This window comes from Pezoporus wallicus, unplaced genomic scaffold, assembly GCF_028554395.1.
Source record: "Pezoporus wallicus isolate ANWC-B61680 ecotype Strahan unplaced genomic scaffold, APGP_CSIRO_Pwel_v1 scaffold_3294, whole genome shotgun sequence".
In the NCBI taxonomy this organism is placed as follows: Eukaryota; Metazoa; Chordata; class Aves; order Psittaciformes; family Psittacidae; genus Pezoporus; species Pezoporus wallicus.
Genome location: NW_026635478.1, coordinates 6,546,981 through 6,566,749, shown reverse-complemented (window position 1 = coordinate 6,566,749; position 19,769 = coordinate 6,546,981). Strand labels below are relative to the sequence as shown.

Sequence of the window (19,769 nt, the reverse complement as noted above, 5' to 3'; positions counted from 1 at the left end):
TGCTTAACTGAGTCTGTTAGATCTCCTCTGGTGAAATATTTTCATTTTGCCTGACATAAATGAATATGAGAACAAATAAATAGACAAAGAGAATTAATAACATCTATATCCTTTAAAAAATACCTAAGTTTCAGGCCCTGAAGATGAAACGACCCCAAAAGACAATGAGGAAGCCCCAGGCTGGGTGATCCAGCAGAGCTTATTGGGTGGGGTGCAGGTGGGATATGAAATGAGGGTGCTGTATGAGCTCCATACTATGGGAGACAATGCAGCCATTATTTGAGAGAATTGATTCCTCCTTGTTTCTGGGAAGGAAAAGTTAGGGCACCTTCATGGCTGTGGGTTGTGACATGAAATAAGCATCTATCTCCCCTGCAGCCCAGAACCGAAATGGCACAGCCTCACTCAGTTGAGCTGGGTATCCCGAACAGACTGGCTACTACTACATAGCGAGGTTTTATCTCCCTCATCTCTTCCTCCAGCAGGTTTTGAGGCTTGTGCAGAGCTTGGTGTTTGTTGCAGTTCTGTGGTTTCCAGCAGAGCCTGCAGCAGCCATGGCTAGTGATGACTAAGGCAGGCCTTGAGAGCAGCGGCTCTCAGGCCAGAACTTGTCATCTCAGGCTTTCCCATTAACTTCCTAGTTGGACCCTTGCTCAGACTGCTGGCTCCAGAGGACCTCCTCCTTACATATCCACCCACATCTTGGGGGGGCAGTAGGATCCAGCAACCTCGCATCTAGTGGAAACACCTCATTTGTGGAACATGAGCTGCAAGGTTTTAGGATCCCACTGCCCTCCACAGTACCCAGCAGCATGGTCTGTGGGTCAGAGACCCATTGAGGCCAGCCAAGGACTGAGAGTCCCCTGCATGGCTGGGCACTTAGTGCTACATGTGGATGCCACACTGGCCGAAAGAGTCAGTATCTTCCCCTGTTCTACCCTCTATTAACCTGTGGGTCCTGCCAACACAGCACAGACTGTGCTGTGAACCAGACCTGGGAGCTACACTGACTGTTAAAAAACCTCTATCCCTCCTTTTCTAATTTAACCTGGGGCACTTCAGTGAGCTGAAATCACGGATACCGAACAGCAGCATCCACTCCACAGAGGGGAAGGTGAAATCAGAGGGAGAATGCGCAGATGGAAATGGTGATGGAGGAGAGAACATAACATTGAAGCAGATCCTGAGAGTTTTGTGGGTTTTTTTTAAATAATTTAGGCCTAGTTTTTAAGAAGTTAGCCTGAAGCTTGAACTAATGTGATTTGTTTCAGATCAGCTGTTAGGGGAAATCTGTCCTCCTCCTTTGAATTTTAAGTATCTTTGAGTACTCGAAGTACTTCAAGTACTTTTGAGCCTTTGAGTACCTCAGACTGTCCCATAGCAGAAGTCAGACCCCTATAAACACTCTGATGGGGAGGTGGCACAGGAATCATCCTGCTCACCTTCCCTCTTCCCTCATCTCCAAGCCCTTGCTCCCCTTCACTATCACATTTGTGCAGCTGTATGCTGGGTTAGGGAAATAGTCCTGGGGCTACTCCTGAGTTTAGTATCTTCTTTCCTTCCCTAGGGAAGGACACATTTTGGCCTCCATTTCCCTCGTCTGCGGTCAAGAAAGTGGAACTGTTTGCAGCAGACATGCAAAATCATGTGGATTATTCCTCCCTCACAATCTTTTCATTTTTTTTTCTTTTCTATCTTTTCAGTTTCATTTTGAATACCTTGCTTAAAGTTGAGGTGGGAACCAGTGGTCAAGGGTGGCAAAGGGTGGAAACCTCTTAAACTGGCTTTGTGACATTGTAGAGGAGCTGTGAAGGGGATCGCGCAACAAATTGTAATGTTTAACCATGCCCTACCAGGGTCAGGAGCTCAGCTGTGTGTCATGGGGCTTCTGGGGCTGGAGACCATCCCTTTGCAGCTCCCCTGAAGCTGAAGAGCAGTGTACGCCCATCTTCAGACCACACCTTGATGTCCACTTCTCCAGGTTTTTGGGGAGCTCTGTCAGGCTACGGGGCACGCTGGCTTGTGACAACTCACTTATGCAATATAGGCTGCATCTGCTTGCTGCTGTTAGATTGTGGAAATCTGCAAATAATTGTGAAGTCTGCTGGTTTAATCGGCTTGTGGTGTATTTGCACAGATGGGTAAAGTCTTTCAGGCCAATATTTTCCAGAGTGACTTCGCAGTCTCTCAGCTTTAAGATGCCCAATATGAGACACCTTAAAAGCGATGGGTTTCTGCAAGTTTTTTTAAGAGAAGCACCCCCAAACTGAAGTAATGCGAACAACCAATTACTCAGAAGCCCCTTGCCCCAGAGACCCTGAGTTGGGGGAATCTTTCATAGTAGCTTAATGAAAGCCAAACTAAATTCATAAAAACAACACAAGACATCTTAACACATCATTGGTTCAGCAGAAAAACCCAGTGTGAATGCGTGTGTGTGCAGGCTTCTCCACAGAAAGTGTAATGAATAAATGCATATTTGTGTGCTAAGGGAAGGAGGAGAAGACAGACATTTGATTTCATGTGAGAGTCAGCTGTTGTGGCTGTTGTTATTTTTTTTTTAATAAGGTACAAAATGTTACTGTGGAGCAGTGTCCCCGTGTGCTCTGGCACTTTTCCAGGCCTAGAGCTAAGTGCTTACTGGGGAAAAGAAAGCATCGTACTTGACTTTCTGAAGTATAGGCTGTTATTGCTTGTTAGAAGCTGAAAAGGAAAAGAATCAAATTACTTATTAATTAAATACAAACTCTGTAAAACTGTTAAGAAGTTAGAAGCCCCTGGGGCCCAAGCTACAGATGCCTCATATTTGAATGTACAAAAGAAATACAGTTTATTAGCATTATCATCAGCTTTCTCTACCAATAATTTGCAGGGAGACAAGAGAGCTGCTGTTCTCACTGAAAGATTCCACCAAACCACCCTTGCCAAATAAACAATTTATAAGAAGATATAAATTACCATTGTAAGACGATTTTAGGAGCATCCGCAGAAGGGATAGTACCAACCTAAAATCAATTCAGTTAAAACAGTTTTTGCAAGCAGAAAAATGGTGTAGCTACATGATCTTGCTGTAATTATTAGAGAATATGACCTTGGAAGCCTGCAGGATTGTAATGAAGTTGAGGTGCCCTGGTGCTGAAGTCATTCACTTTGAACCAAAGCTAGTCGGTTTGTAAAGTCTTTCCCAAATGGTTGTTCAGATCATATGTTCAGAGCTGGATTCAACCCTTCACGTGTGTAGCCAAAATGAACCTCAGTTGCCAGTGTGAGCACTTCTCACTCTTTTTCTGTGTCAATTAGTTTTTGTCTTAAAGCTCATGTTCCTGAAGCTGTGCTACTGCTTCTTCAGGGAGTTTTGAACCTTCCCAGTAGAATGACTTCCTGGTACCTGTGGATAAGGTGGAAGTCTCAAAAAGCAGGAGACATTACAAAGAACCCCAACACTTATTCTTTGGAAACCTCAGCATTATTAAAACCCCGAAGCGACCTCGCACCCTCACAGCCATGTACTCATTAGAGCCCAACCTCCACTTTCCCATTAGGCACCATGAGAAAGCTTATTGCCAACCATCTTCTAGAGCATTAGAAACAGGTCTTCAAAGGTATTTAGGCACCTGCATGCCTTTGAGGAGTTGGCCCTGAGTTCTCAGCAGGCTTAATTTGGCCTGGTGGGTGGCTGACTAGCCTCTTTTGATTGCTGAGTGCTGAGAGTTGGGGTTTTTGTTTCTAACTCTGGGGCTGAGCAAACCAAACACAGCAGAATGAGGCAACCTGAAGGAAGGGTCTAGCAAGGTCTAATAGTTTGCTCTGACAACTAGCAAGGAGCACGTTAGAAAGGGCTCCACACTGGCCTGAGAAGTTTTGTCTGCTCTCGGGTTCTTAAGGCTAATTGAAATGACAGTTGCTGTAGGCTCAAAAGGTGTTCAGACACTCACAAGGCCAGATGAGAGGTTGGGTTATTTTTTGGCAGTTTTCATTGTTTGAGAAGGGCAAAGCATTTCTGAGAGGTTGCACATGGCTTGTGAGTAATGGAGACCACCAGGAATAGAATTTATTTTAGGACTTTGTTATAGAGATCTGAAGAGCAGTTACTGAGTCAGTTATTGTTATTGCTGCCTCTGTGATTTCCCACCTGTTTGTTGCTGACTTGGGGTGGAGGGGCAATAGCAGAAAAGAATTGCCTAGGTGTCGTGGTTTAAACCCAGTCAGGTAATTCGTTCGCTCACTTCCCCCCCTTCTTTCCCTCCCCCTACTCCCGGAGGGACGGAGAGGAGAATCGAAAAGAATGCAACTCCCACGGGTTGAGATAAGAACAGTTTAGTAACTAAGGTGTAACACAAATCACTACTGCTACCACCAATGATAATAATGATAAAGGAAATAACAAGGGAAGAGAATACAACACCTCACCACCAGCTGACCAATAACTCGCCCCCCAAGCCCGACCAAGCTCCGACCGATACCTCCTCCAACCCTGCAGTCTCCCAGCCCTTCCGGCTAACTCCCAGTTACATCCTGGGCATGACGTGCTGTGGTATGGAATACCTCTTTGGTCAGTTTGGGTCAGGTGTCCTGTCTCTGCTTCCTCCCGGCTTCCCCTCCTCCCTGGCAGAGCATGAGGCTCACAAAGTCCTTGGCCAAACCAAAACATCTCTATCAGTTCTGTTCCCAGGCCGAAAGTCAAAACACTGCACTGCACCAGCTACCAAGAAGGAGAAACATGACTGCTACTGCTGAACCCAGGACACTAGGCCTCTCATAGTACCAGCTATGTTTTGTCATTGCCATTCAAGTAAGATGTTAAGTGTAAACTACGAGAATTGCAGCGCTAACTTTGTCCTTTGCAAACTGTTTTGAGTGAAAGTTGTTCTCCAAAAGCCTTTCAGATAGAGATAACAAAGTGTCAAATCCTTTAAAGTAATGCTTTCAGGTGCTTGCCTTCAAATAGGTGTCCCAGTTTAGCTGCTGGCTGTCAGAACAAAGGGAGTAACCCAGAGCAGATTAAGCTTTTGCTCCAAGAAATGTTTAGCTCCTTATGAGGGAAACCCAGAACACATGCTGGTAAATACAAGGGCTCTCTTTTTCCGTCTTTCTCATGAGCAGCTGAAATCATGGCCCCATTGAATTTTGCAGCAGACTGGCTTCAGTGACACAATTTTTGCCCTTTGGCTTGCCAGCTTACTCTACTATTTTAGGCATGGCTGGTTTAGATCAGCCTTGGACGGGGTTAGGAGCACTGATGGCACCCCATAGTTGGGTTCAGCAGGCTCTTGCCCTAGCAGGGCCACCACTGGTGGTAGAGCACTTCTGGTGAGGAGCAAGGAGTTGTAAATCTGGCTACTGGCAACTGGGCTGCCAGTTCTTAGAGAGATGAGAAAAGGGGGGAGGGATCTTTATGAACCTCATATGCAGGCTGCTTATGAGAAGATCAACTTAAAGACAGTTCTTGGGTTATTTGGGTATTTTTTCCTAAGTGCTACACCCCCCAAAAGACTGTGTTTAGTTTCAGTGTGGGGTCACTTGGATGACAAGGTTTCTTTTGTCTTGAAGTGTCTGTCACCTACCTCATAATGATTTTCTTGTTACCAGAGGCTTGCAGAATCCATTTCCAAATTTTCTCTCAAATAATATCACATTGCTGTAGGTTAATGCCCTGGCTTTTGCATCCTGGAGCTGTACAATTCCCTTACTGGGTTGATTAACACAAACAACATGTAGTAAGCTTGAAATGTGATGGGTACCGTTATAGTTGCAATCACCCTAGCACCTAGAGACCTTGCCTGAGATTGAAGCCACATTGTACCTGGTACTGGTCAAAGTGTTTCCAACAGCATGAAGCCTAAACAGATTAGGAAAAGGGTGAAGGGAGAAATGTAGGTGCCAAGCGTTGCAGCAATGTGCATAACATGACTCAAGGAAGCCGTAATCAGAACTCAGGTCCCAGGCCCTCATAGGAATCAGCTACGTAATGCCATCATTTTGCTACATGAGATGGGTCATCTCCCTTAAAGGATTTAGAAAGTAGCCAGACCAGTTCCCCTGCTTACATAAGGAAGATGTTTGTAGACCTCTTGATCCTAAGGCAATTAATATAGCTTATTGGGGAATTAAAGAAATAATAATAATAATAATAATAATAAAGGCTGGGCTAGATTCTCATGTAAATGGCACCCAGAATGCCCAAAATTCTCACAGATGCAGATGTTTTTATGTTGGGTTATTTTTTTGGTGAGTGGCCTCTTTGTGGTCAGTTGTAAGCATCACATTTACATAGTTCTGTGTTTCTGAAAAAGCCTATTGCATAAAGTTGGGATCCTACCAAATGAAAACAAAACACAACACTACTGAAAAATAACCAGCCCTTCCAACAGTGTTCAGTAACTGAGTTAGAGTTTAGTGCTGCATCCTGGAAAAGAAAGGAAAAAAATATCCAGGCACGATATAATTTTGTGCACTAAAACCTTTAAACATTTCAGATGAACATAACATATGACATAGGGTGTTTTTTACTTAATGAATGGCTTTAAGAAACGGGGCCAGTGTCCCTTCTCACAGCTGAGCTCCTTGTGCCAACAGCGTTGCTGTACAATGTGTCATCACTTGGGAACCTAAAGAATTGTACTTGAGAAAACATTGCTATAAAATATCATCCCCTTCCCAGAAAGGTTCACTTCAGGCTTTATACAAAAACAGGACAACTCATTTCCACTGAATGTAATTCATCTGTTGAGAAACTTTCTTAAAGGCATAGGGCACAGAGCAAGTGGCTGGAAAGCTGGTTAATCTCGAGGTAACAATAACAGTTCATCATTATTATTGCTACTTAGCTCTTGCATTGCACTTTCTGTGCCGGGCAGACTTTACAAGCAAGAAGCAGTTAATCCTCCCCATACCCTGCGGAGGGGACAAAGTGCTGCTGGATGCTTTATGGGGTCTGTGCAGGGGTGCACTCCTGAAGCTGGAGCTCACGCACCCCCTGAACAGGGCTTGTCTTCAGCCTGCGGTACATCTACTGCAGAGGCAAAGGACCTTCGTTTTGCCATAAAGTTCAACCACACAGTGAGCTAGAGGACTTTGCCCAACTTATCTGTACTTGAGAGTATCCTATGTGGTTTACACTGGGACTGGGGGGAAAGGGAAAGGATTGGAGGGGAAGGCAGGGGGGAAAAGAAGAGAGAAGAGGGGAGGAGAGGAGAGGAGAGGAGAGGAGAGGAGAGGAGAGGAGAGGAGAGGGAAAAGGTCTGTTTAGCTGCCATGAGAAACTTCAGTTAAGCTTCTTATGCCAAAAAATTGCTACTCTAACAAAATGGCAAGGGATATGAGATATATTAAATGGGAAGTCTTACACAGATGGAGTATACTGACCTGAAAATGCTTTTGTTCATATGGTGTGTTTTGTTTGGGGGTATTAGGCCAGTAATTATTTTTACTGATAAAAGCCTCACCTCTACAGTAGTGTTTGCTGGGATAGTTCAGTATAAGTGTGTGTGTTTATTTTTAGGGACTGCATATGAACATCCTCTTCCTTGCCATCCCTGGTGTGAAAATGGAAGCTTCACCTACTTCTCTCTCTCATTTTACACTTGAAGCAAAATGAAAACCAGAAAGTGGTCTGAGCCATAACATGAGGTTCTTCCCTGAGATAAGATCAGGGTCATTTGGAAGGACTGCTCCTTTAGCAAGTCAAGGAAAGGGTGGTGACAACTAAACAGCTCCAGAGAGAAAAGAATGAGTAACTTCCAGCGCTAATAATTTAACTTGTGTCTTCCATGGGCATAACTGTTTGTACAACCTGCCCTACAGCACGGTGAGATGGGCCAACCCCCTGCAGTAGCGCAGAGAAGGCATTTCTGATTTTTAAACCAAATCCCATTAAGGACACCCCTAAGCTGTACCCCATGCCAGCACCCTCTCAAGTGCTCAAAATCCCCTGAACTGGTCCCATCCAAGGCTTTTGCAGGTGTGTGACAGGGCCCAAAACTTCTCTCCATCTGCAGCAAGGGAAACAGCGAGCAGAGCCCCCCGAAACTGCAGGCCTGCTGCGGTGACAGCGGGGACCCTGCCTGGGGGATGCTGTCAGGAGAGAGGCCAGGTCGTGCCGCTGGCCTCATCTCTGTCCTTAGGCTCCCTCTAGAGTTTATATCAAATGAATTAAAGGTCTCAAACTTCGCCTGGCTTCTGCCCGCGCTGAGTGCAGCTGCCTGCAGCGCGGGGCTTGCGAGCAGCAGCTCCCTGGCAGCTCCGGGTCCCCCTCGGCATTGCTCCCGTCCTGGGATGATGTCCCAGCGCCTTCCTAAGCTAAAATGGCTCTTTTCTCCCTGGCGGTCTCTGCTGCTGAACCTCACAGGGCCCTTATCCTGCCCAGAAGGGAAGGGCTCCTGTTAAGCACGTTACAAACACCCCCAGGGCACACAGGTGAATTCTCAGGACCTGCACCTCGAATCTCACAGCGGCCTCAACGCACATCTCTCGAGAAAATTAGCGTTTTGCCCAGAAAACTGGAGGTATGGGGAAACAGCATCAGGCCAGTGACAGCAAGGGTGGTGAGAAGCAAAATTCCTCAAGCCTCTGGCTTTCAAAAGAGTCATGCCATGCCCCTGCCATCTTCATCCTCAGACACGGCCCATGGAGGAGCTCAGACGTTATTCACAGTTTCCCCACTGTTTGCAAGAATCACAGAATCAGCTGGGTTGGAGAAGATTTTTAACATTACCATGTCCAGCCATCACCCCAGCACTGCCAAGTCCACCACTAACCCATGTCACTGAGGGCCTCATCTACATGGTTTGTGAACACTGCCAGGGATGGTGACTCCACCACTGCCCTGGGCAGCCTGTTCCAATGTCTGAGCACCCTCTCAGTGAAGAAATGTTTCCTAATAATCCATTTCCTAATTCCTAATATTCCTAATATCTTCCCTAGCACAGCTTGACAGCATTTCCTCTTAACACTTGTTACTTGGGAAAAGAGACCAGCCACCTCGTCACTCCATCTTCCTTTCAGGTAGTTTTAGAGGGAATATTGAAAATCCCAAACAACCCTGATGCTTTATGTGTGCGGTTCAGATGTGCTTTGCTGGTTCACTTGACAACCTTATAAAGTGCTGGGGAAGGAGGGTGGCCAGAATGTGGGCGGGAAGCTTGCCTAAGCGGTTCTGGAGGAAAGAAAAACAGCAAGCAGCTCTGCCAGTGGAAAAGCCCAAACAAGAGAGAGGCACGGGGTACTGGGAAGAGAGGGGACAGGGTGTTCAGAGCCTGCTGGAGGAGCCAGGACATTCCTCGCACAGCCCTCCCTATAAACACTCCTCCCTCCTTCCTGGTTCACTCCTCCAAGTTTTGGTTGGGCTTTGGGGGTATTTTTCTGTAGCTGTCTTCCTTTCTCTAGTATCTTCTTCCGATCTTCGTCTGGCTGCATCTTCAGCAGAAACGGCAACAGAGCGAGATAAAACCTGGCTTTTGGAGGCGGCAGCTCTGAGGTCGCTCCCCAAGCTTATCTCCTCACCCGAATCTCGTTGCGCGACCGCGCAAAGCCGCGCACCCCCCTGCCTCCCCTCCTCCGCCCCGCTGCTGTGCCCTTCTCTTGCAAGACGGTGGCGCTCTGATCTTTCCAGTTCTTTACTCCGGGACTTTCTAGGGTTTGGTTGCTTTGGGTTGGGTTTTTTTTTCCCCTGTATTTTTTTTTTTTCTTCACGCTTCGCTGCTACTACGGGCGGGCGCCTGCCTCTCTCACGATTTGCTGCAGCCATCGGGGGGGCCTGACTGTAAACAAAACACTTTAGATCATGGCAAGGTCGCTGCAGACACAGCCTTTTTTCTCCTTTGCAGCCACAGCGATTTAAGGTGGATTGACGAGACTGCACTTGGATGGGGAGGGGGGGAGCCAAAAGGGCTGCGATGCTGCAGCCGCTTCCTCCCCTCACGCGGGTCCGCTCTGCTGTGTCGTGTGTGTGTCGTGGTCGTCCCCCGTCCCCCCCCCCCCCCCTTAATTTATCCCCTTTCCTGATCATTTGTCCCAAGGCGGCCCAAACGTTTTCGAGGGTGGCTGCCCGCGTTAACGACCCAAACGTTTTCGAGGGCGCACAGCCCGCGTTAAGGCGAGGAGCTACCGCGGATGCGGGGGTACAGCGGGGGTACAGCGCCTGTCTCCCCTCTCGGAGAGCAAGGGGAGAGGTGTGGAGGAGAAGGAATGGAAGGATAAACCAAGGCGAGGAGCGTTCCTCTCGCATTTTCTCTTTTGATTCCATCAGTGGCTTAAATAATTCACCGCCCCCGCCCCCGCCCCCCTCCCTCCCCCCCCCCCCCCCCCTTGCCGCCCCTTTGGCTTTAATTAGTCGTTTTCAATATAGTTGTACAGCATCCAGGGGCTCAGTCCCGGGCCCTTGTGCCAGGGGAGGTTAAACAGAAAAAAAGGAAGAAGGTTCTTTCCTACAGTAACCTGTTTCTTTCACAAAAGCTGCAGATAAATCAGTGCTCCTTTGCACTGCAGTCGTGTTCCCGGTTGTTACCTGTGGGGCACGCAGTCTTTCCAACATTTCGACCCCATTATTATCCCCCCCCCAAGTGTTCCTACTCTTGTACAATGTTGTAATCCAAACGACAAAGGTTTTGCCTCTCTTCTGTGGACTCGGGAGACAAGCAGTGACTTCCAGGGATCACAGACTGGGAACTCCTCATCTAAGGAGGGACGTTCTGGTGGGACATTCATCAGGTTCCCAGAAGGCAGGCCCCCATCAGCAGGGCGCATCTTCAGGGAGCCCCCGGGCATATTTTGTGGATCACTTTCTTAGCCTACAACGACTCTCTTGTGTAGAACAATAAAACAAGCTAATTGTCCCATACCTGACAGAGAAAGTGAAGCTTGAAATGGCACTTCCTTGCTGGTGGCTATGGAACTGAAAGACTGGAGAAACGAAGACGAAATTCTTCAAATCAAGCAGCTGAACAGGCCCCACTTTGCCACCTGATGCAGTTTGATCATGGTCCTGAAACTCCAAAAAAAAGTCTCAGCACCTGCAGACATGAGAATGTCAGCTTTAATTTTCTGCAAGTGAGCTGCTAGAAATTGCAGTTATTGAGAGGAATTGGAAAACAACTCCTGAGTGCTGAAAAACCTGGCAAACAAAGGAAAATAACATGTCTAATACTTTATTTCAGCCTTGTGCTTTTTAAACCAATCTCATTTGTATTCTTCCTTTTTATTGCCTGTGCACATCATGGTTTTGAGCTTGGGTCTGGCAATGCTGAGATTATTCGGGTCAGCAGTGTTAGCAGGGGCCAGGGGCTACTACCTTGGGGCTGTTGAAGACAAGCAGGCTGCTGTGGCCTGGGCTTGAGCGCTGTGTAATGGTTTAGTCCCCACATCAGTGTGTGCAGTCTAGTGTCATCAGTTTACAAGAGCAAAGGTTTCAGTGGCCCACCAAAGCTGTAGACCCCAAACCGTAGTGAGTCTGTGCTTGTAAAGCTCAAGGTAAATAAAAGTTCCATGTCTTCAAGGCCAGTTGTCAACTGGTGAGAGTCAACTTCTCTCAGCCAGTTAAACACAGTTGTGTTGACCCCTGTCTTGTTAAGATAGATAGCCTATCACTGGTACAGTGCCCCCAGAAGCAAAATTTGGAGCGGGATGCTCTGCTTGCAGAGGACACCTGGCCAGATAGATTGGTGTGAAAAGCCTCCAACTCTCCCAAGATTCAAGCCCTGGATCTGGGCCCCTGGAAAAACCAAAATCTTCAGCACTTGAGAGGACCCGCAGTGACCTGTAAGGTATTGAGGGGGCTGCCCTGCCTGGAGGGGGGGAACCTGACTGTGGAAGGGGCTGGAGATATGGAGGGTAGTGAGGAGGACTCTTGTGTTGCTCTTATCTCCACCATACCTGCTGTGGCTATCCGAGGAAGTTGCTTAGAAAATCCCTGGCTGTGACTCTTAGCTCATCTAATCCTCCAAGCACACAAACAGGACAAAACCGAATGCTTTTGTTTTCTTTCCCTGCTTGCCGAGATCTGAAATCCCTGCAGAGGCTTGTTTAGAGCCATTTCTTCACCTCGTCATTTCTCTGCTGAGAAGGCAGCAAAAGGTGATTCCTCCCATCCTGGGAGCCAGTATCAGCCCGTGGGGTCGGGGGGCTGTGGAGTCAGGGTGATACTCTCCCCTGTATATCCCGGGAGGAGGAGGACAGGCTCCTGTTAGCCCCGAGCTTGCCTCCAAGTCCGGATCTCGGAAAGGGGAAGAGGAGGGGGCTGCATCCCAAGAGCTCAACCTGGGACAATCAGAGCGGGTCTCAGGAACGAGTCAAAACGTACGCAGCCGCCACCATTAGACAAGCCTGTCGGGCAAGGCACGGTGTGTGGTGCGGTTTTCTGGGGGCCACAAATCCCACCGATCGCGGGATTGGCAGAGATAAGGAGGCGGTGAGCCCTCCCGCCCTCTCGCCTCTATCGCTCCTGCTCCCCGTCCCCATCACGGCTCGGCCAAGCTCAGCTAAGCGCAGTCCAGCACAGTCGAGCCTCAGCCCAGCCCACCTTTAGAGCCAGCAGCGGTGGCGAGGTAGGGCCGGGCTGACGGGGCGGTGCCCGCCGCTGTAACCAATGGCTCGGCCGGGCTGTTTAAATAGACTCGTCCTGTCAATCATTTTCTTCTTCGTCAGCCTCCCTTCAATCGCCATATTGGGCAACCGAGAAAAGGGCTCGTCTCCTCTTGTTTTTTTCCGTCTCGCTTTTACTACGAGGCGGCGGCTGTGCGAGCGGCGGAGACATCGCCACCAACCACCGGCGGGGCAGCGCAGAGCCGGAGCCGCGGAGGACCGCGCACCGCTCCGCTTCTCCACCCGCCCGGGGCTCCCCGCCGGCGGCTCCGGCGGCGGCTCTCGGGGCTCCCCTCTGGGCCGGCGCTTATGCAAGGGCTCCTCCTCGCCCCTTCTCCGCGGGCCGAGGGCGAGCGGGGCCGAGGCGGGGCCGGTGAGCGGGGCAGCGAGGAGAGGAGACGCGGAGGAGAGTCGAAGAGCAGCGCCCGGGAATAAAAGGCAGAGAGGAGGAGAAGGAGGCGGTGGCGGCTGGAAAGGGGGGAGAGCAGCGAGCAAAACAACCGCCGCCAGAAGAAAGAGGGTGGGGGGAGATGTCAAACGTCCGTATTTCTAATGGAAGCCCTACGCTGGAGCGCATGGAAGCCAGGCAGTCGGAGTACCCGAAGCCGTCAGCTTGCAGGAACCTCTTCGGGCCGGTGAATCACGAAGAGTTAAACAGGGACTTGAAGAAGCACCGCCAGGAGATGGAGGAGGCATGCCAGAGGAAGTGGAATTTCGATTTCCAGAATCACAAGCCGTTGGAAGGCAGGTACGAGTGGCAAGCTGTGGAGAAGGGGAGCTCGCCCGACTTCTACTTCAGACCCCCCAGGCTACTGAAAGCTGTCTGCAAGTCCGCCGGCCGCCAGAGCTTGGATGTAAACGGGAATTGCCAGACCGTGGTTTTTGTCGGTTCTCAGGGAATCTCAGAGGACACTCACTGTGTAGGTCAAAAGACTGATGTTTCTGAAAATCAGACGGACTTTGCAGAGCAGTGCACTGGGCAGAGGAAAAGACCTGCCACCGATGGTAACGTACCCCTCCCTGCGAGAGCGGCACCGCTTTTCTCCGCCTGCCCGGCTGCTGTCAGCGCCGGGGCTCCCGGCCCCCTCGCCCGTGCCACGCGTGGCCTGGACCGCCGTGGGCTGTGTCCCGCTGGGCACCGATTTCGTGAGCCCCCATGCCCCCCGCCTCCTCTCGCCTGTGAAAGCCCAGGTGCTGCTCGCAGTCCCGGGGTTGGGGGAGCGGGGGGTGTCCGCGTTAAGTGGGAGCCGGTACATGATTCGGCAGGAAAAGCCTTTAGACGGAGACCCCCTCGTTCCCCGTCTGTCCCTCGGGGAGGACCCGGCCTCCTGCCCAGACAGAAGGAGGTTCGGAGCGCTCGGGTGAAGTGAAAGACAGCCAGGGATTTTAGCCAAAAATAGGGAACTTGGTCCCTTACCTAGAGAGGAGCTCATCTCCCCTCCCCCTGTTCCCGTTCACGTAGCCGATAGCTGACATGGGGGTGGGGGGATATTACCCTTTGGCCCCACCTATCTCCCCCCCCTTCTCCAGCGCCGAGCAAACATCTGGAAGGAAAATATCTTAATATCGCTCCCCCCCCCCCCCCCTTTGTTTCTAATTTTCCACTCTTAGATTCCTCTCCTCAAAATAAAAGAGCCAACACAACAGAAGAAGGGGTTTCAAAAGCCTCCCCCAGTGCCAATTCAGTGGAGCAAACACCCAAGAAATCAACCCCGAGAAGACATCAAACGTAAACCGTTTAGGTGGGTGCCCTGTAGGCGCTTGCCTTAGGATGCAAATGATGCAAATAAGGGGAAGAAAGAGTGACCGAGCGGGTGTCCTCCCCCTCTGCAAAGGAGGGGGGGGGGGGCTTCGGGCCCCTTTGGGCTGGCTGCGGGGTCGTCCCTCCGAGGGAGGATGGCTTTCCCCAAGCGCTTGGGGACGAGGGTGTTTGGAGGAGGGGTGGAACGCGCAGGGCTTTAAGAGAACAAAAAACAAGGGGCGAAGCGCAGCGCCGGACTATTCGATTTAGCCCGGGCTGGGGCTGGGATAGACCAGCGCTGCCTTTCTCTTTCCCTCCTTCCTCCGGGACGGGGACCGCCCTTTCCCGAGGGACGGAGTTTCAAACTCGGCTGGTGTATAATGTCAGATGACAAGGGATTTCGGGGGGCTTCCCGTGTCGTGTCCATGTCCCGTTACCAGCCCCCCGCACCACCCCCCTATGCTATTTCACCTACAATGTCCGCGTTGCCGTCGGACGTCGCGGTGACCTCCCACCCCTGGAGAAAAGGGTCAAGAAGTTGGGTCTAAGGGGAGAAATCGGTCAAGAAGTTGCGTATGAGAGGGAATCCGGGCACTTTTGTTAAAAACTCAAGCTAGGCGAGATGTTGGGGTTTTTTCCTCCCCTTTTTTTACTCTTTCCCCCCCCCCCCCCCCCCCCCCCCCCCCCCCCCGTTGTTTTGGGTTGTTTTTTTGTCGCTGGCAGAGGGAAGAGAGTGGGTTAACGGGAGCTGGTTTCTGTTTTTTTTTTCTTTTCCCCCTTTTTCTTTTTTTTTTTTTTTTTGTCTTCCTCCCTTGTTGTTGTTTTGTTTTAAGGCGAGGGCAGGGGCGGGGGGAGGGAGGGGAAGGAGGGAGTTAGTTGGTAAATTGCGCCGGCGGGTTTGGGAGCCGAAGTTAGGAGGGAGGTTTACAAACAACGGGTTGCGATTTTGCAGAAAGAGATTATTAAGCTATAAAAGCAGAAGTTGCAACCAATTAGTCCTGCTGGGGCGAGCCGTGCCCGGAGCGCTGCCCTGTGCGCGGCCGTGCCAATGCCGCTACTACCGACCGCTTGTTCGGGGCCGGGAGGGGGGGTACCCGGGACACGACGATGACGGACACGAGCCCCGGGCTGGAGAGGGGGATCATGCCGAAGGATCCAGGGGCGGCTGGACCGGGGCCCCGGGAACGGGGCGGGGGGCGGGCGGCGGGGCAGGGCTAGCCCGCCCCGGGGATGCCGTGTCGGTTTGAACCGGTTGCGCCCTGGATCGCGTTTCTTTTCGGTGTTTTCTAACCGCTTTCTTCTCTCCCTCCCCGTCATCTTCTCTTCTTCCCTTCTCTGTCCCGTTGCAGAGCGGAGGATGTGCGTGTCCTCGTTCGTCGGGTACGGCGATGAAGCGAGGGAGATGTAAAGGCGTAGTTGGAAATGAAAATACATATCGCCGATCTCAGTGGGATGGAGGTCCTGTACAAGCACTGAAAAGAAAAAAAAAAGTAACAAAAATACAAAAAACCAACCAGCCAAGAACAGCAACAAAACAAAACCAACAACAACAGCAACAAAAAAAAAGCAAACAATAACACTAAAATTTTAGGCACTCTTAAAAGACCTGCCTCTAAAAGCATTGGATGTAGCATTGTGCAATTAGGTGTTTCCTTATTTGCTTCATTGTACTACCTGTGTATATAGTTGTTACCTTATGTAGCACATAAACCTTGTTGGGAGGGGGGAGGGAGTGGAAGAGGGTGACCGATCTGAACTTGCTTTCACAATCTAGCAAGCCGAGAAATGTATGAAGAGAAGCAGTGTAGGTTTTGGGTTTTTGTTTTTTTTTTTTTTTTTTTTTTTTTTTTATACTTACTTAAAGATGTATTGTCCCTTTAAGTGGGTCTGCCCTATTTTTGTCCTCCCCCCCCCCCTTTTTTTTTAATGGACCATCGTGGTAACCCTGCTCAGAGCCTATTATTACAGGCCTCTTGTGAAATACCTTTCTACTCCGTTAAACTTAAGAGGTGGGAGCTGTGATGATTCCGTTATGTAGTAGCAAACGTTTTTTCCCCCCGCCCAAATCCATGCAGCAAATTTGAATGCCTGTAAAAGTTGTGCAACATCATCCCCTTGTTACATTGCCTGATTTCCTGGGTTGTTTTTGGTTGTTTTTTTTTTTTTTTTTTTTTTTTTTTTTTTTTTTTTTGGGGGGGAGAATGGATGTTTTTGGGTTGTTTTGATGTGTATGGGTTTTGTGCCTTTTTTTTTTTATTTGGTTGGTTTTAAGTTTGGTTTGTTTTGTTTTGTTTTTAAAAACCCTTATCTGGAGGGCTTTACCTCTGAATCCTGGATATTGTTGTTTTCTGATCTGACCCACTTCCCAAAGTGTTTGTGTGTGAGGGAAAAGGGATACTACATCTTTAAACAGTATTTCTACATTGCCTGTGTACCTGTATGTAAAAATAAAACAAAAAAAGTTTGAAGTGTACCTGTGTACATAACTCTGTAAAGACACTGAGAAATTATACTAACTTATTTATGTTAAAAGATTTTTTTTTTTAATCTAGAAGACAATATTTTTCCCCATAAAGCCAAAGTGGCATGTTTTTGTGCATTTGTAAATGCTCTATTTGGTAGACTTTCAGGTGGTTTTTTTTTTTTGTTTATTTTTTTGGGGGGGATCCTTTTTCTGATACAGACTATGGCTGTGCTTAAAGGATTGCAGACTGAGCCAATTTAATTCCTTTTTTTTTCTTTTTTTTTTTCTTTTTTTTTCTTTTTTTTTTGTAATGTGTGGGAAAAAAATCCAGATTGATACTGTTTCACATCAAGCAATCAATAAAGAAAACTGCCATATATAAGAAATATGGTCTTCGTTAGTGTGTGTTTCAACCTCCCTCGGCCTGGCACAGGAAGAAATAAGGTTCCTTCAAGAAATAACAGCAAGTTTTCTCTGCGTATCTATCTCTTTCGTGTCTGCAGCGCAGGTGGAAGTAAGGAACGCAGCTCGCTCTCTTCACCGTTAGTGCCACGCTATCGTTTCTTCACCGAAAGGGTCGTCAAGCACTGGAACAGGCTGTCCAGGGAAGCGGTGGAGCCACCATCCATGGAGGCATTTGAAAGATGTGTGGATGTGGCGCTTAGGAACATGGTTTAGTGGTGGACTTGGCAGTGCTGGGTTTATGGTTGGACTCGGTGATCTTAAAGGTCTTTTCCTATTTGAATAGTTCTGCGATTCTCCTCTGATAACTGGAAGCAATATGCAGAAGGGTGGCATTTCCTTGTAATTCTTTTTGACAAACACGTAGCTCGAGGTATCTCTTGCATTCTCTCGTTCCGACTGCTAAGGCTTAAAATTCGACCGCAAATTCGCACCTTCCCAGGCCGGACCGCTGCCAGATCTGGACGGGAGAGACACCGTATCTCCGTTTCCTGTTTTCCCGGGGGATCCTGTTTTCCCGGGGGATCTCCCGATAACACACACACACCCGGCTCTCCGCCGCCGTTTCGCACGCAAACGCTGTGCCTCTCCTCCGTTTATTGCTAACAAAGATGGCGCCTCGCACACCCTTGTCCCGGCAGATGCTGGTGCAGGCACCGGCAAGGCAGCCGCCTCCCCTCACCCTCTCCCCACCCCCCCCCTCCCGTTACTCCCCTCCTCCTCCCTCGAGCCCGGCTGCTCCGACCGGCGCCGCCACCGGGGTCCAGCACCATCGACGTGTTACCCCCCCCTCCCCGCCCCACTGAGCAGCGCCGGGGGAGGCGGTCACGGCCAGAGAGAAGGGATGGCACCGGGGGAAGTGATCCCCGTGGTGTGGAGATACATAAATAAACACGTAAAACGGGGAGAAAGGGGGGCGGACACGACCCTGTGCGAGTCTCACCCAGCGCTCGCCCTGGTCTCGTTTCCCCCCGCCCTTCCCGATGCAACGCGATCCTGTTGTTTATCCCGGCAGCGTCCGGGTTCGCTCGTTCTCGCTCTGAAACCGCCCCGAAAACACGGGGTTGTGCCGGCCTTGCGCTGGGGAGGGACGGAGAGGGGCAGCGACTACCCCTCGCTCACCAGCCCCTCTTCAGCCTCGGCCCCAGCCCCGGCTCGGGCAGATGGCACCCGGGAAGTGGGAACGGGAACGGGCAGCGTTTGCGGTGGACTTCTCCTCCTTCGGCTGCGAAGGATCGCTGAGCACCGTGCGCGCCCTCCTCCCGCTCCCGGTTTGACTCCAGGCCTCCCCATGGCTGGGGGGAATACAGGGGCGTGTGTGTGTGTATGCGCCTCTGAAACTGGGGCCGGTGAACGTGGAAAGCCGCCTTGAAAATTAAAAATAATAAAAAAGTGTGGGTTTGTCGTCCCCCCCGCCCCCCCTCCCAACACGAACAAAGTGATCATGATGGAAAATAAACAGCAGCGCCTCCCAGAGCCGGCCTATCCCAGCGGCCGGCGCAAGCGAAACCTCCCTCCCCTCCCGACGCCGGCGGGCGGGTGGGGCGCGGGGACTGAACGGGATACGGCCGGTGCCGGCGCCGGTACCCCTACACTGGGCCGGGGGAGGGAGGTGTGTGTGAGGGCGGCGGCCGGGGTCCAGCCGCTGCTCCACCATGCGGGGTTTGGGTCTGCTCTCCGAGACCCCCCCTCCCCCTCCCAGCCGTAGCGGCTGCAGCAACACCCGCGTTGTTGGCTTTATTCGTCATTTCTGTTGTTATTTTCGCTCCTTCCTTCACCTGAGGCCGCACCCGCCACGATCGCACCACCCCGGGGGAGCGGCACCGCCCGCCCCGCGCCTCCTCCCGCTGGCGGTGGCCGAGGGGACGCGCGCAGCCGGGAAGGGGGGGGAAGAGCTCTGCACACTCCCGCCACCGCCTCTCGCGGGGAGGGGAACAATACACTCAGACCCGCCCCGGGGCGGCTGAGGGGTGCGGGGAGACCGGGGCTCGTCGTCGCGTACCCCCAGAGGAAGCGGCCCGCACTGGGGGTGACGGGGTGATGGGGGGGAGGAGGGGGGAAGGAGGATTTAAGGTGGCGCGGGGCCGGGCCGGGCCTCCCGCCTGCGCGGCGGGACGCGGCGTTTGAATTCTACTCCTCCGCCCTTCCTCCTCCTCCCCTTCTCGTAGCTCTTCCTCTTCGGCCGGCCTGAAGGCAACCTTGCCCCGCCGCTTCCCTTCGCCGTTCCCCGCGCCCAGCCGGGACGGGAAAAGAAAACACGGGAGGGTGAGGGGCGGCGAAGAGAATGGAGAAACGGTCGAACTCTGCGCAGTGAACGGCCCGTGTGGGGTGTTGTCCCGGCCCCGCCCCGCCCCGGCGCTGAAGATGGGGCCGCCCCGACTGATGCAATAGGCGCGGGCAGCCTCCTCCTCGCTTCCCTCCTGCTCTCTCCTTTCTCCCTCCCTCCGCATCCTTCCCGCCGCCGGTCACGCGTACGCGCAAGATGTGCGCACGCCTGGACGCTTGAGCCTCGCCGCGGCTCAAGTT

At 51.0% G+C, this 19,769-nt stretch overlaps 1 protein-coding gene and 2 long non-coding RNA genes across 4 annotated transcripts; 2 read left to right on the top strand and 1 right to left on the bottom strand.

Annotated features, from left to right (window-relative positions):
- The first annotated feature begins 5,120 nt into the window (after positions 1-5,120).
- On the top strand, positions 5,121-7,611 carry LOC130608483 (uncharacterized). The gene is made up of 2 exons (XR_008974549.1): positions 5,121-5,310; positions 7,502-7,611. It is a non-coding gene; the product is annotated as an uncharacterized LOC130608483 (long non-coding RNA).
- A 4,978-nt stretch (positions 7,612-12,589) lies between these two features.
- CDKN1B (cyclin dependent kinase inhibitor 1B) lies at positions 12,590-15,867 on the top strand. 2 transcript variants are annotated; one of them, XM_057426340.1, is made up of 3 exons: positions 12,590-13,767; positions 14,188-14,318; positions 15,667-15,867. In XM_057426340.1, the coding sequence occupies exons 1-2, from the start codon at positions 13,107-13,109 to the stop codon at positions 14,307-14,309; spliced, it is 783 nt and encodes a 260-aa protein (XP_057282323.1). In that variant the 5' UTR covers positions 12,590-13,106; the 3' UTR covers positions 14,310-14,318; positions 15,667-15,867. The 2 variants fall into 2 exon arrangements, with proteins under 2 accessions (XP_057282323.1, XP_057282332.1); XM_057426349.1 differs by having other exon boundaries at positions 12,606-13,581.
- Positions 15,868-16,721: 854 nt separating this feature from the next.
- Positions 16,722-18,425, bottom strand: LOC130608488 (uncharacterized). Its single transcript, XR_008974550.1, has 2 exons — positions 18,187-18,425; positions 16,722-17,703 (listed from the first exon to the last, which is right to left on the bottom strand). It is a non-coding gene; the product is annotated as an uncharacterized LOC130608488 (long non-coding RNA).
- Between the last annotated feature and the right edge of the window lie 1,344 nt (positions 18,426-19,769).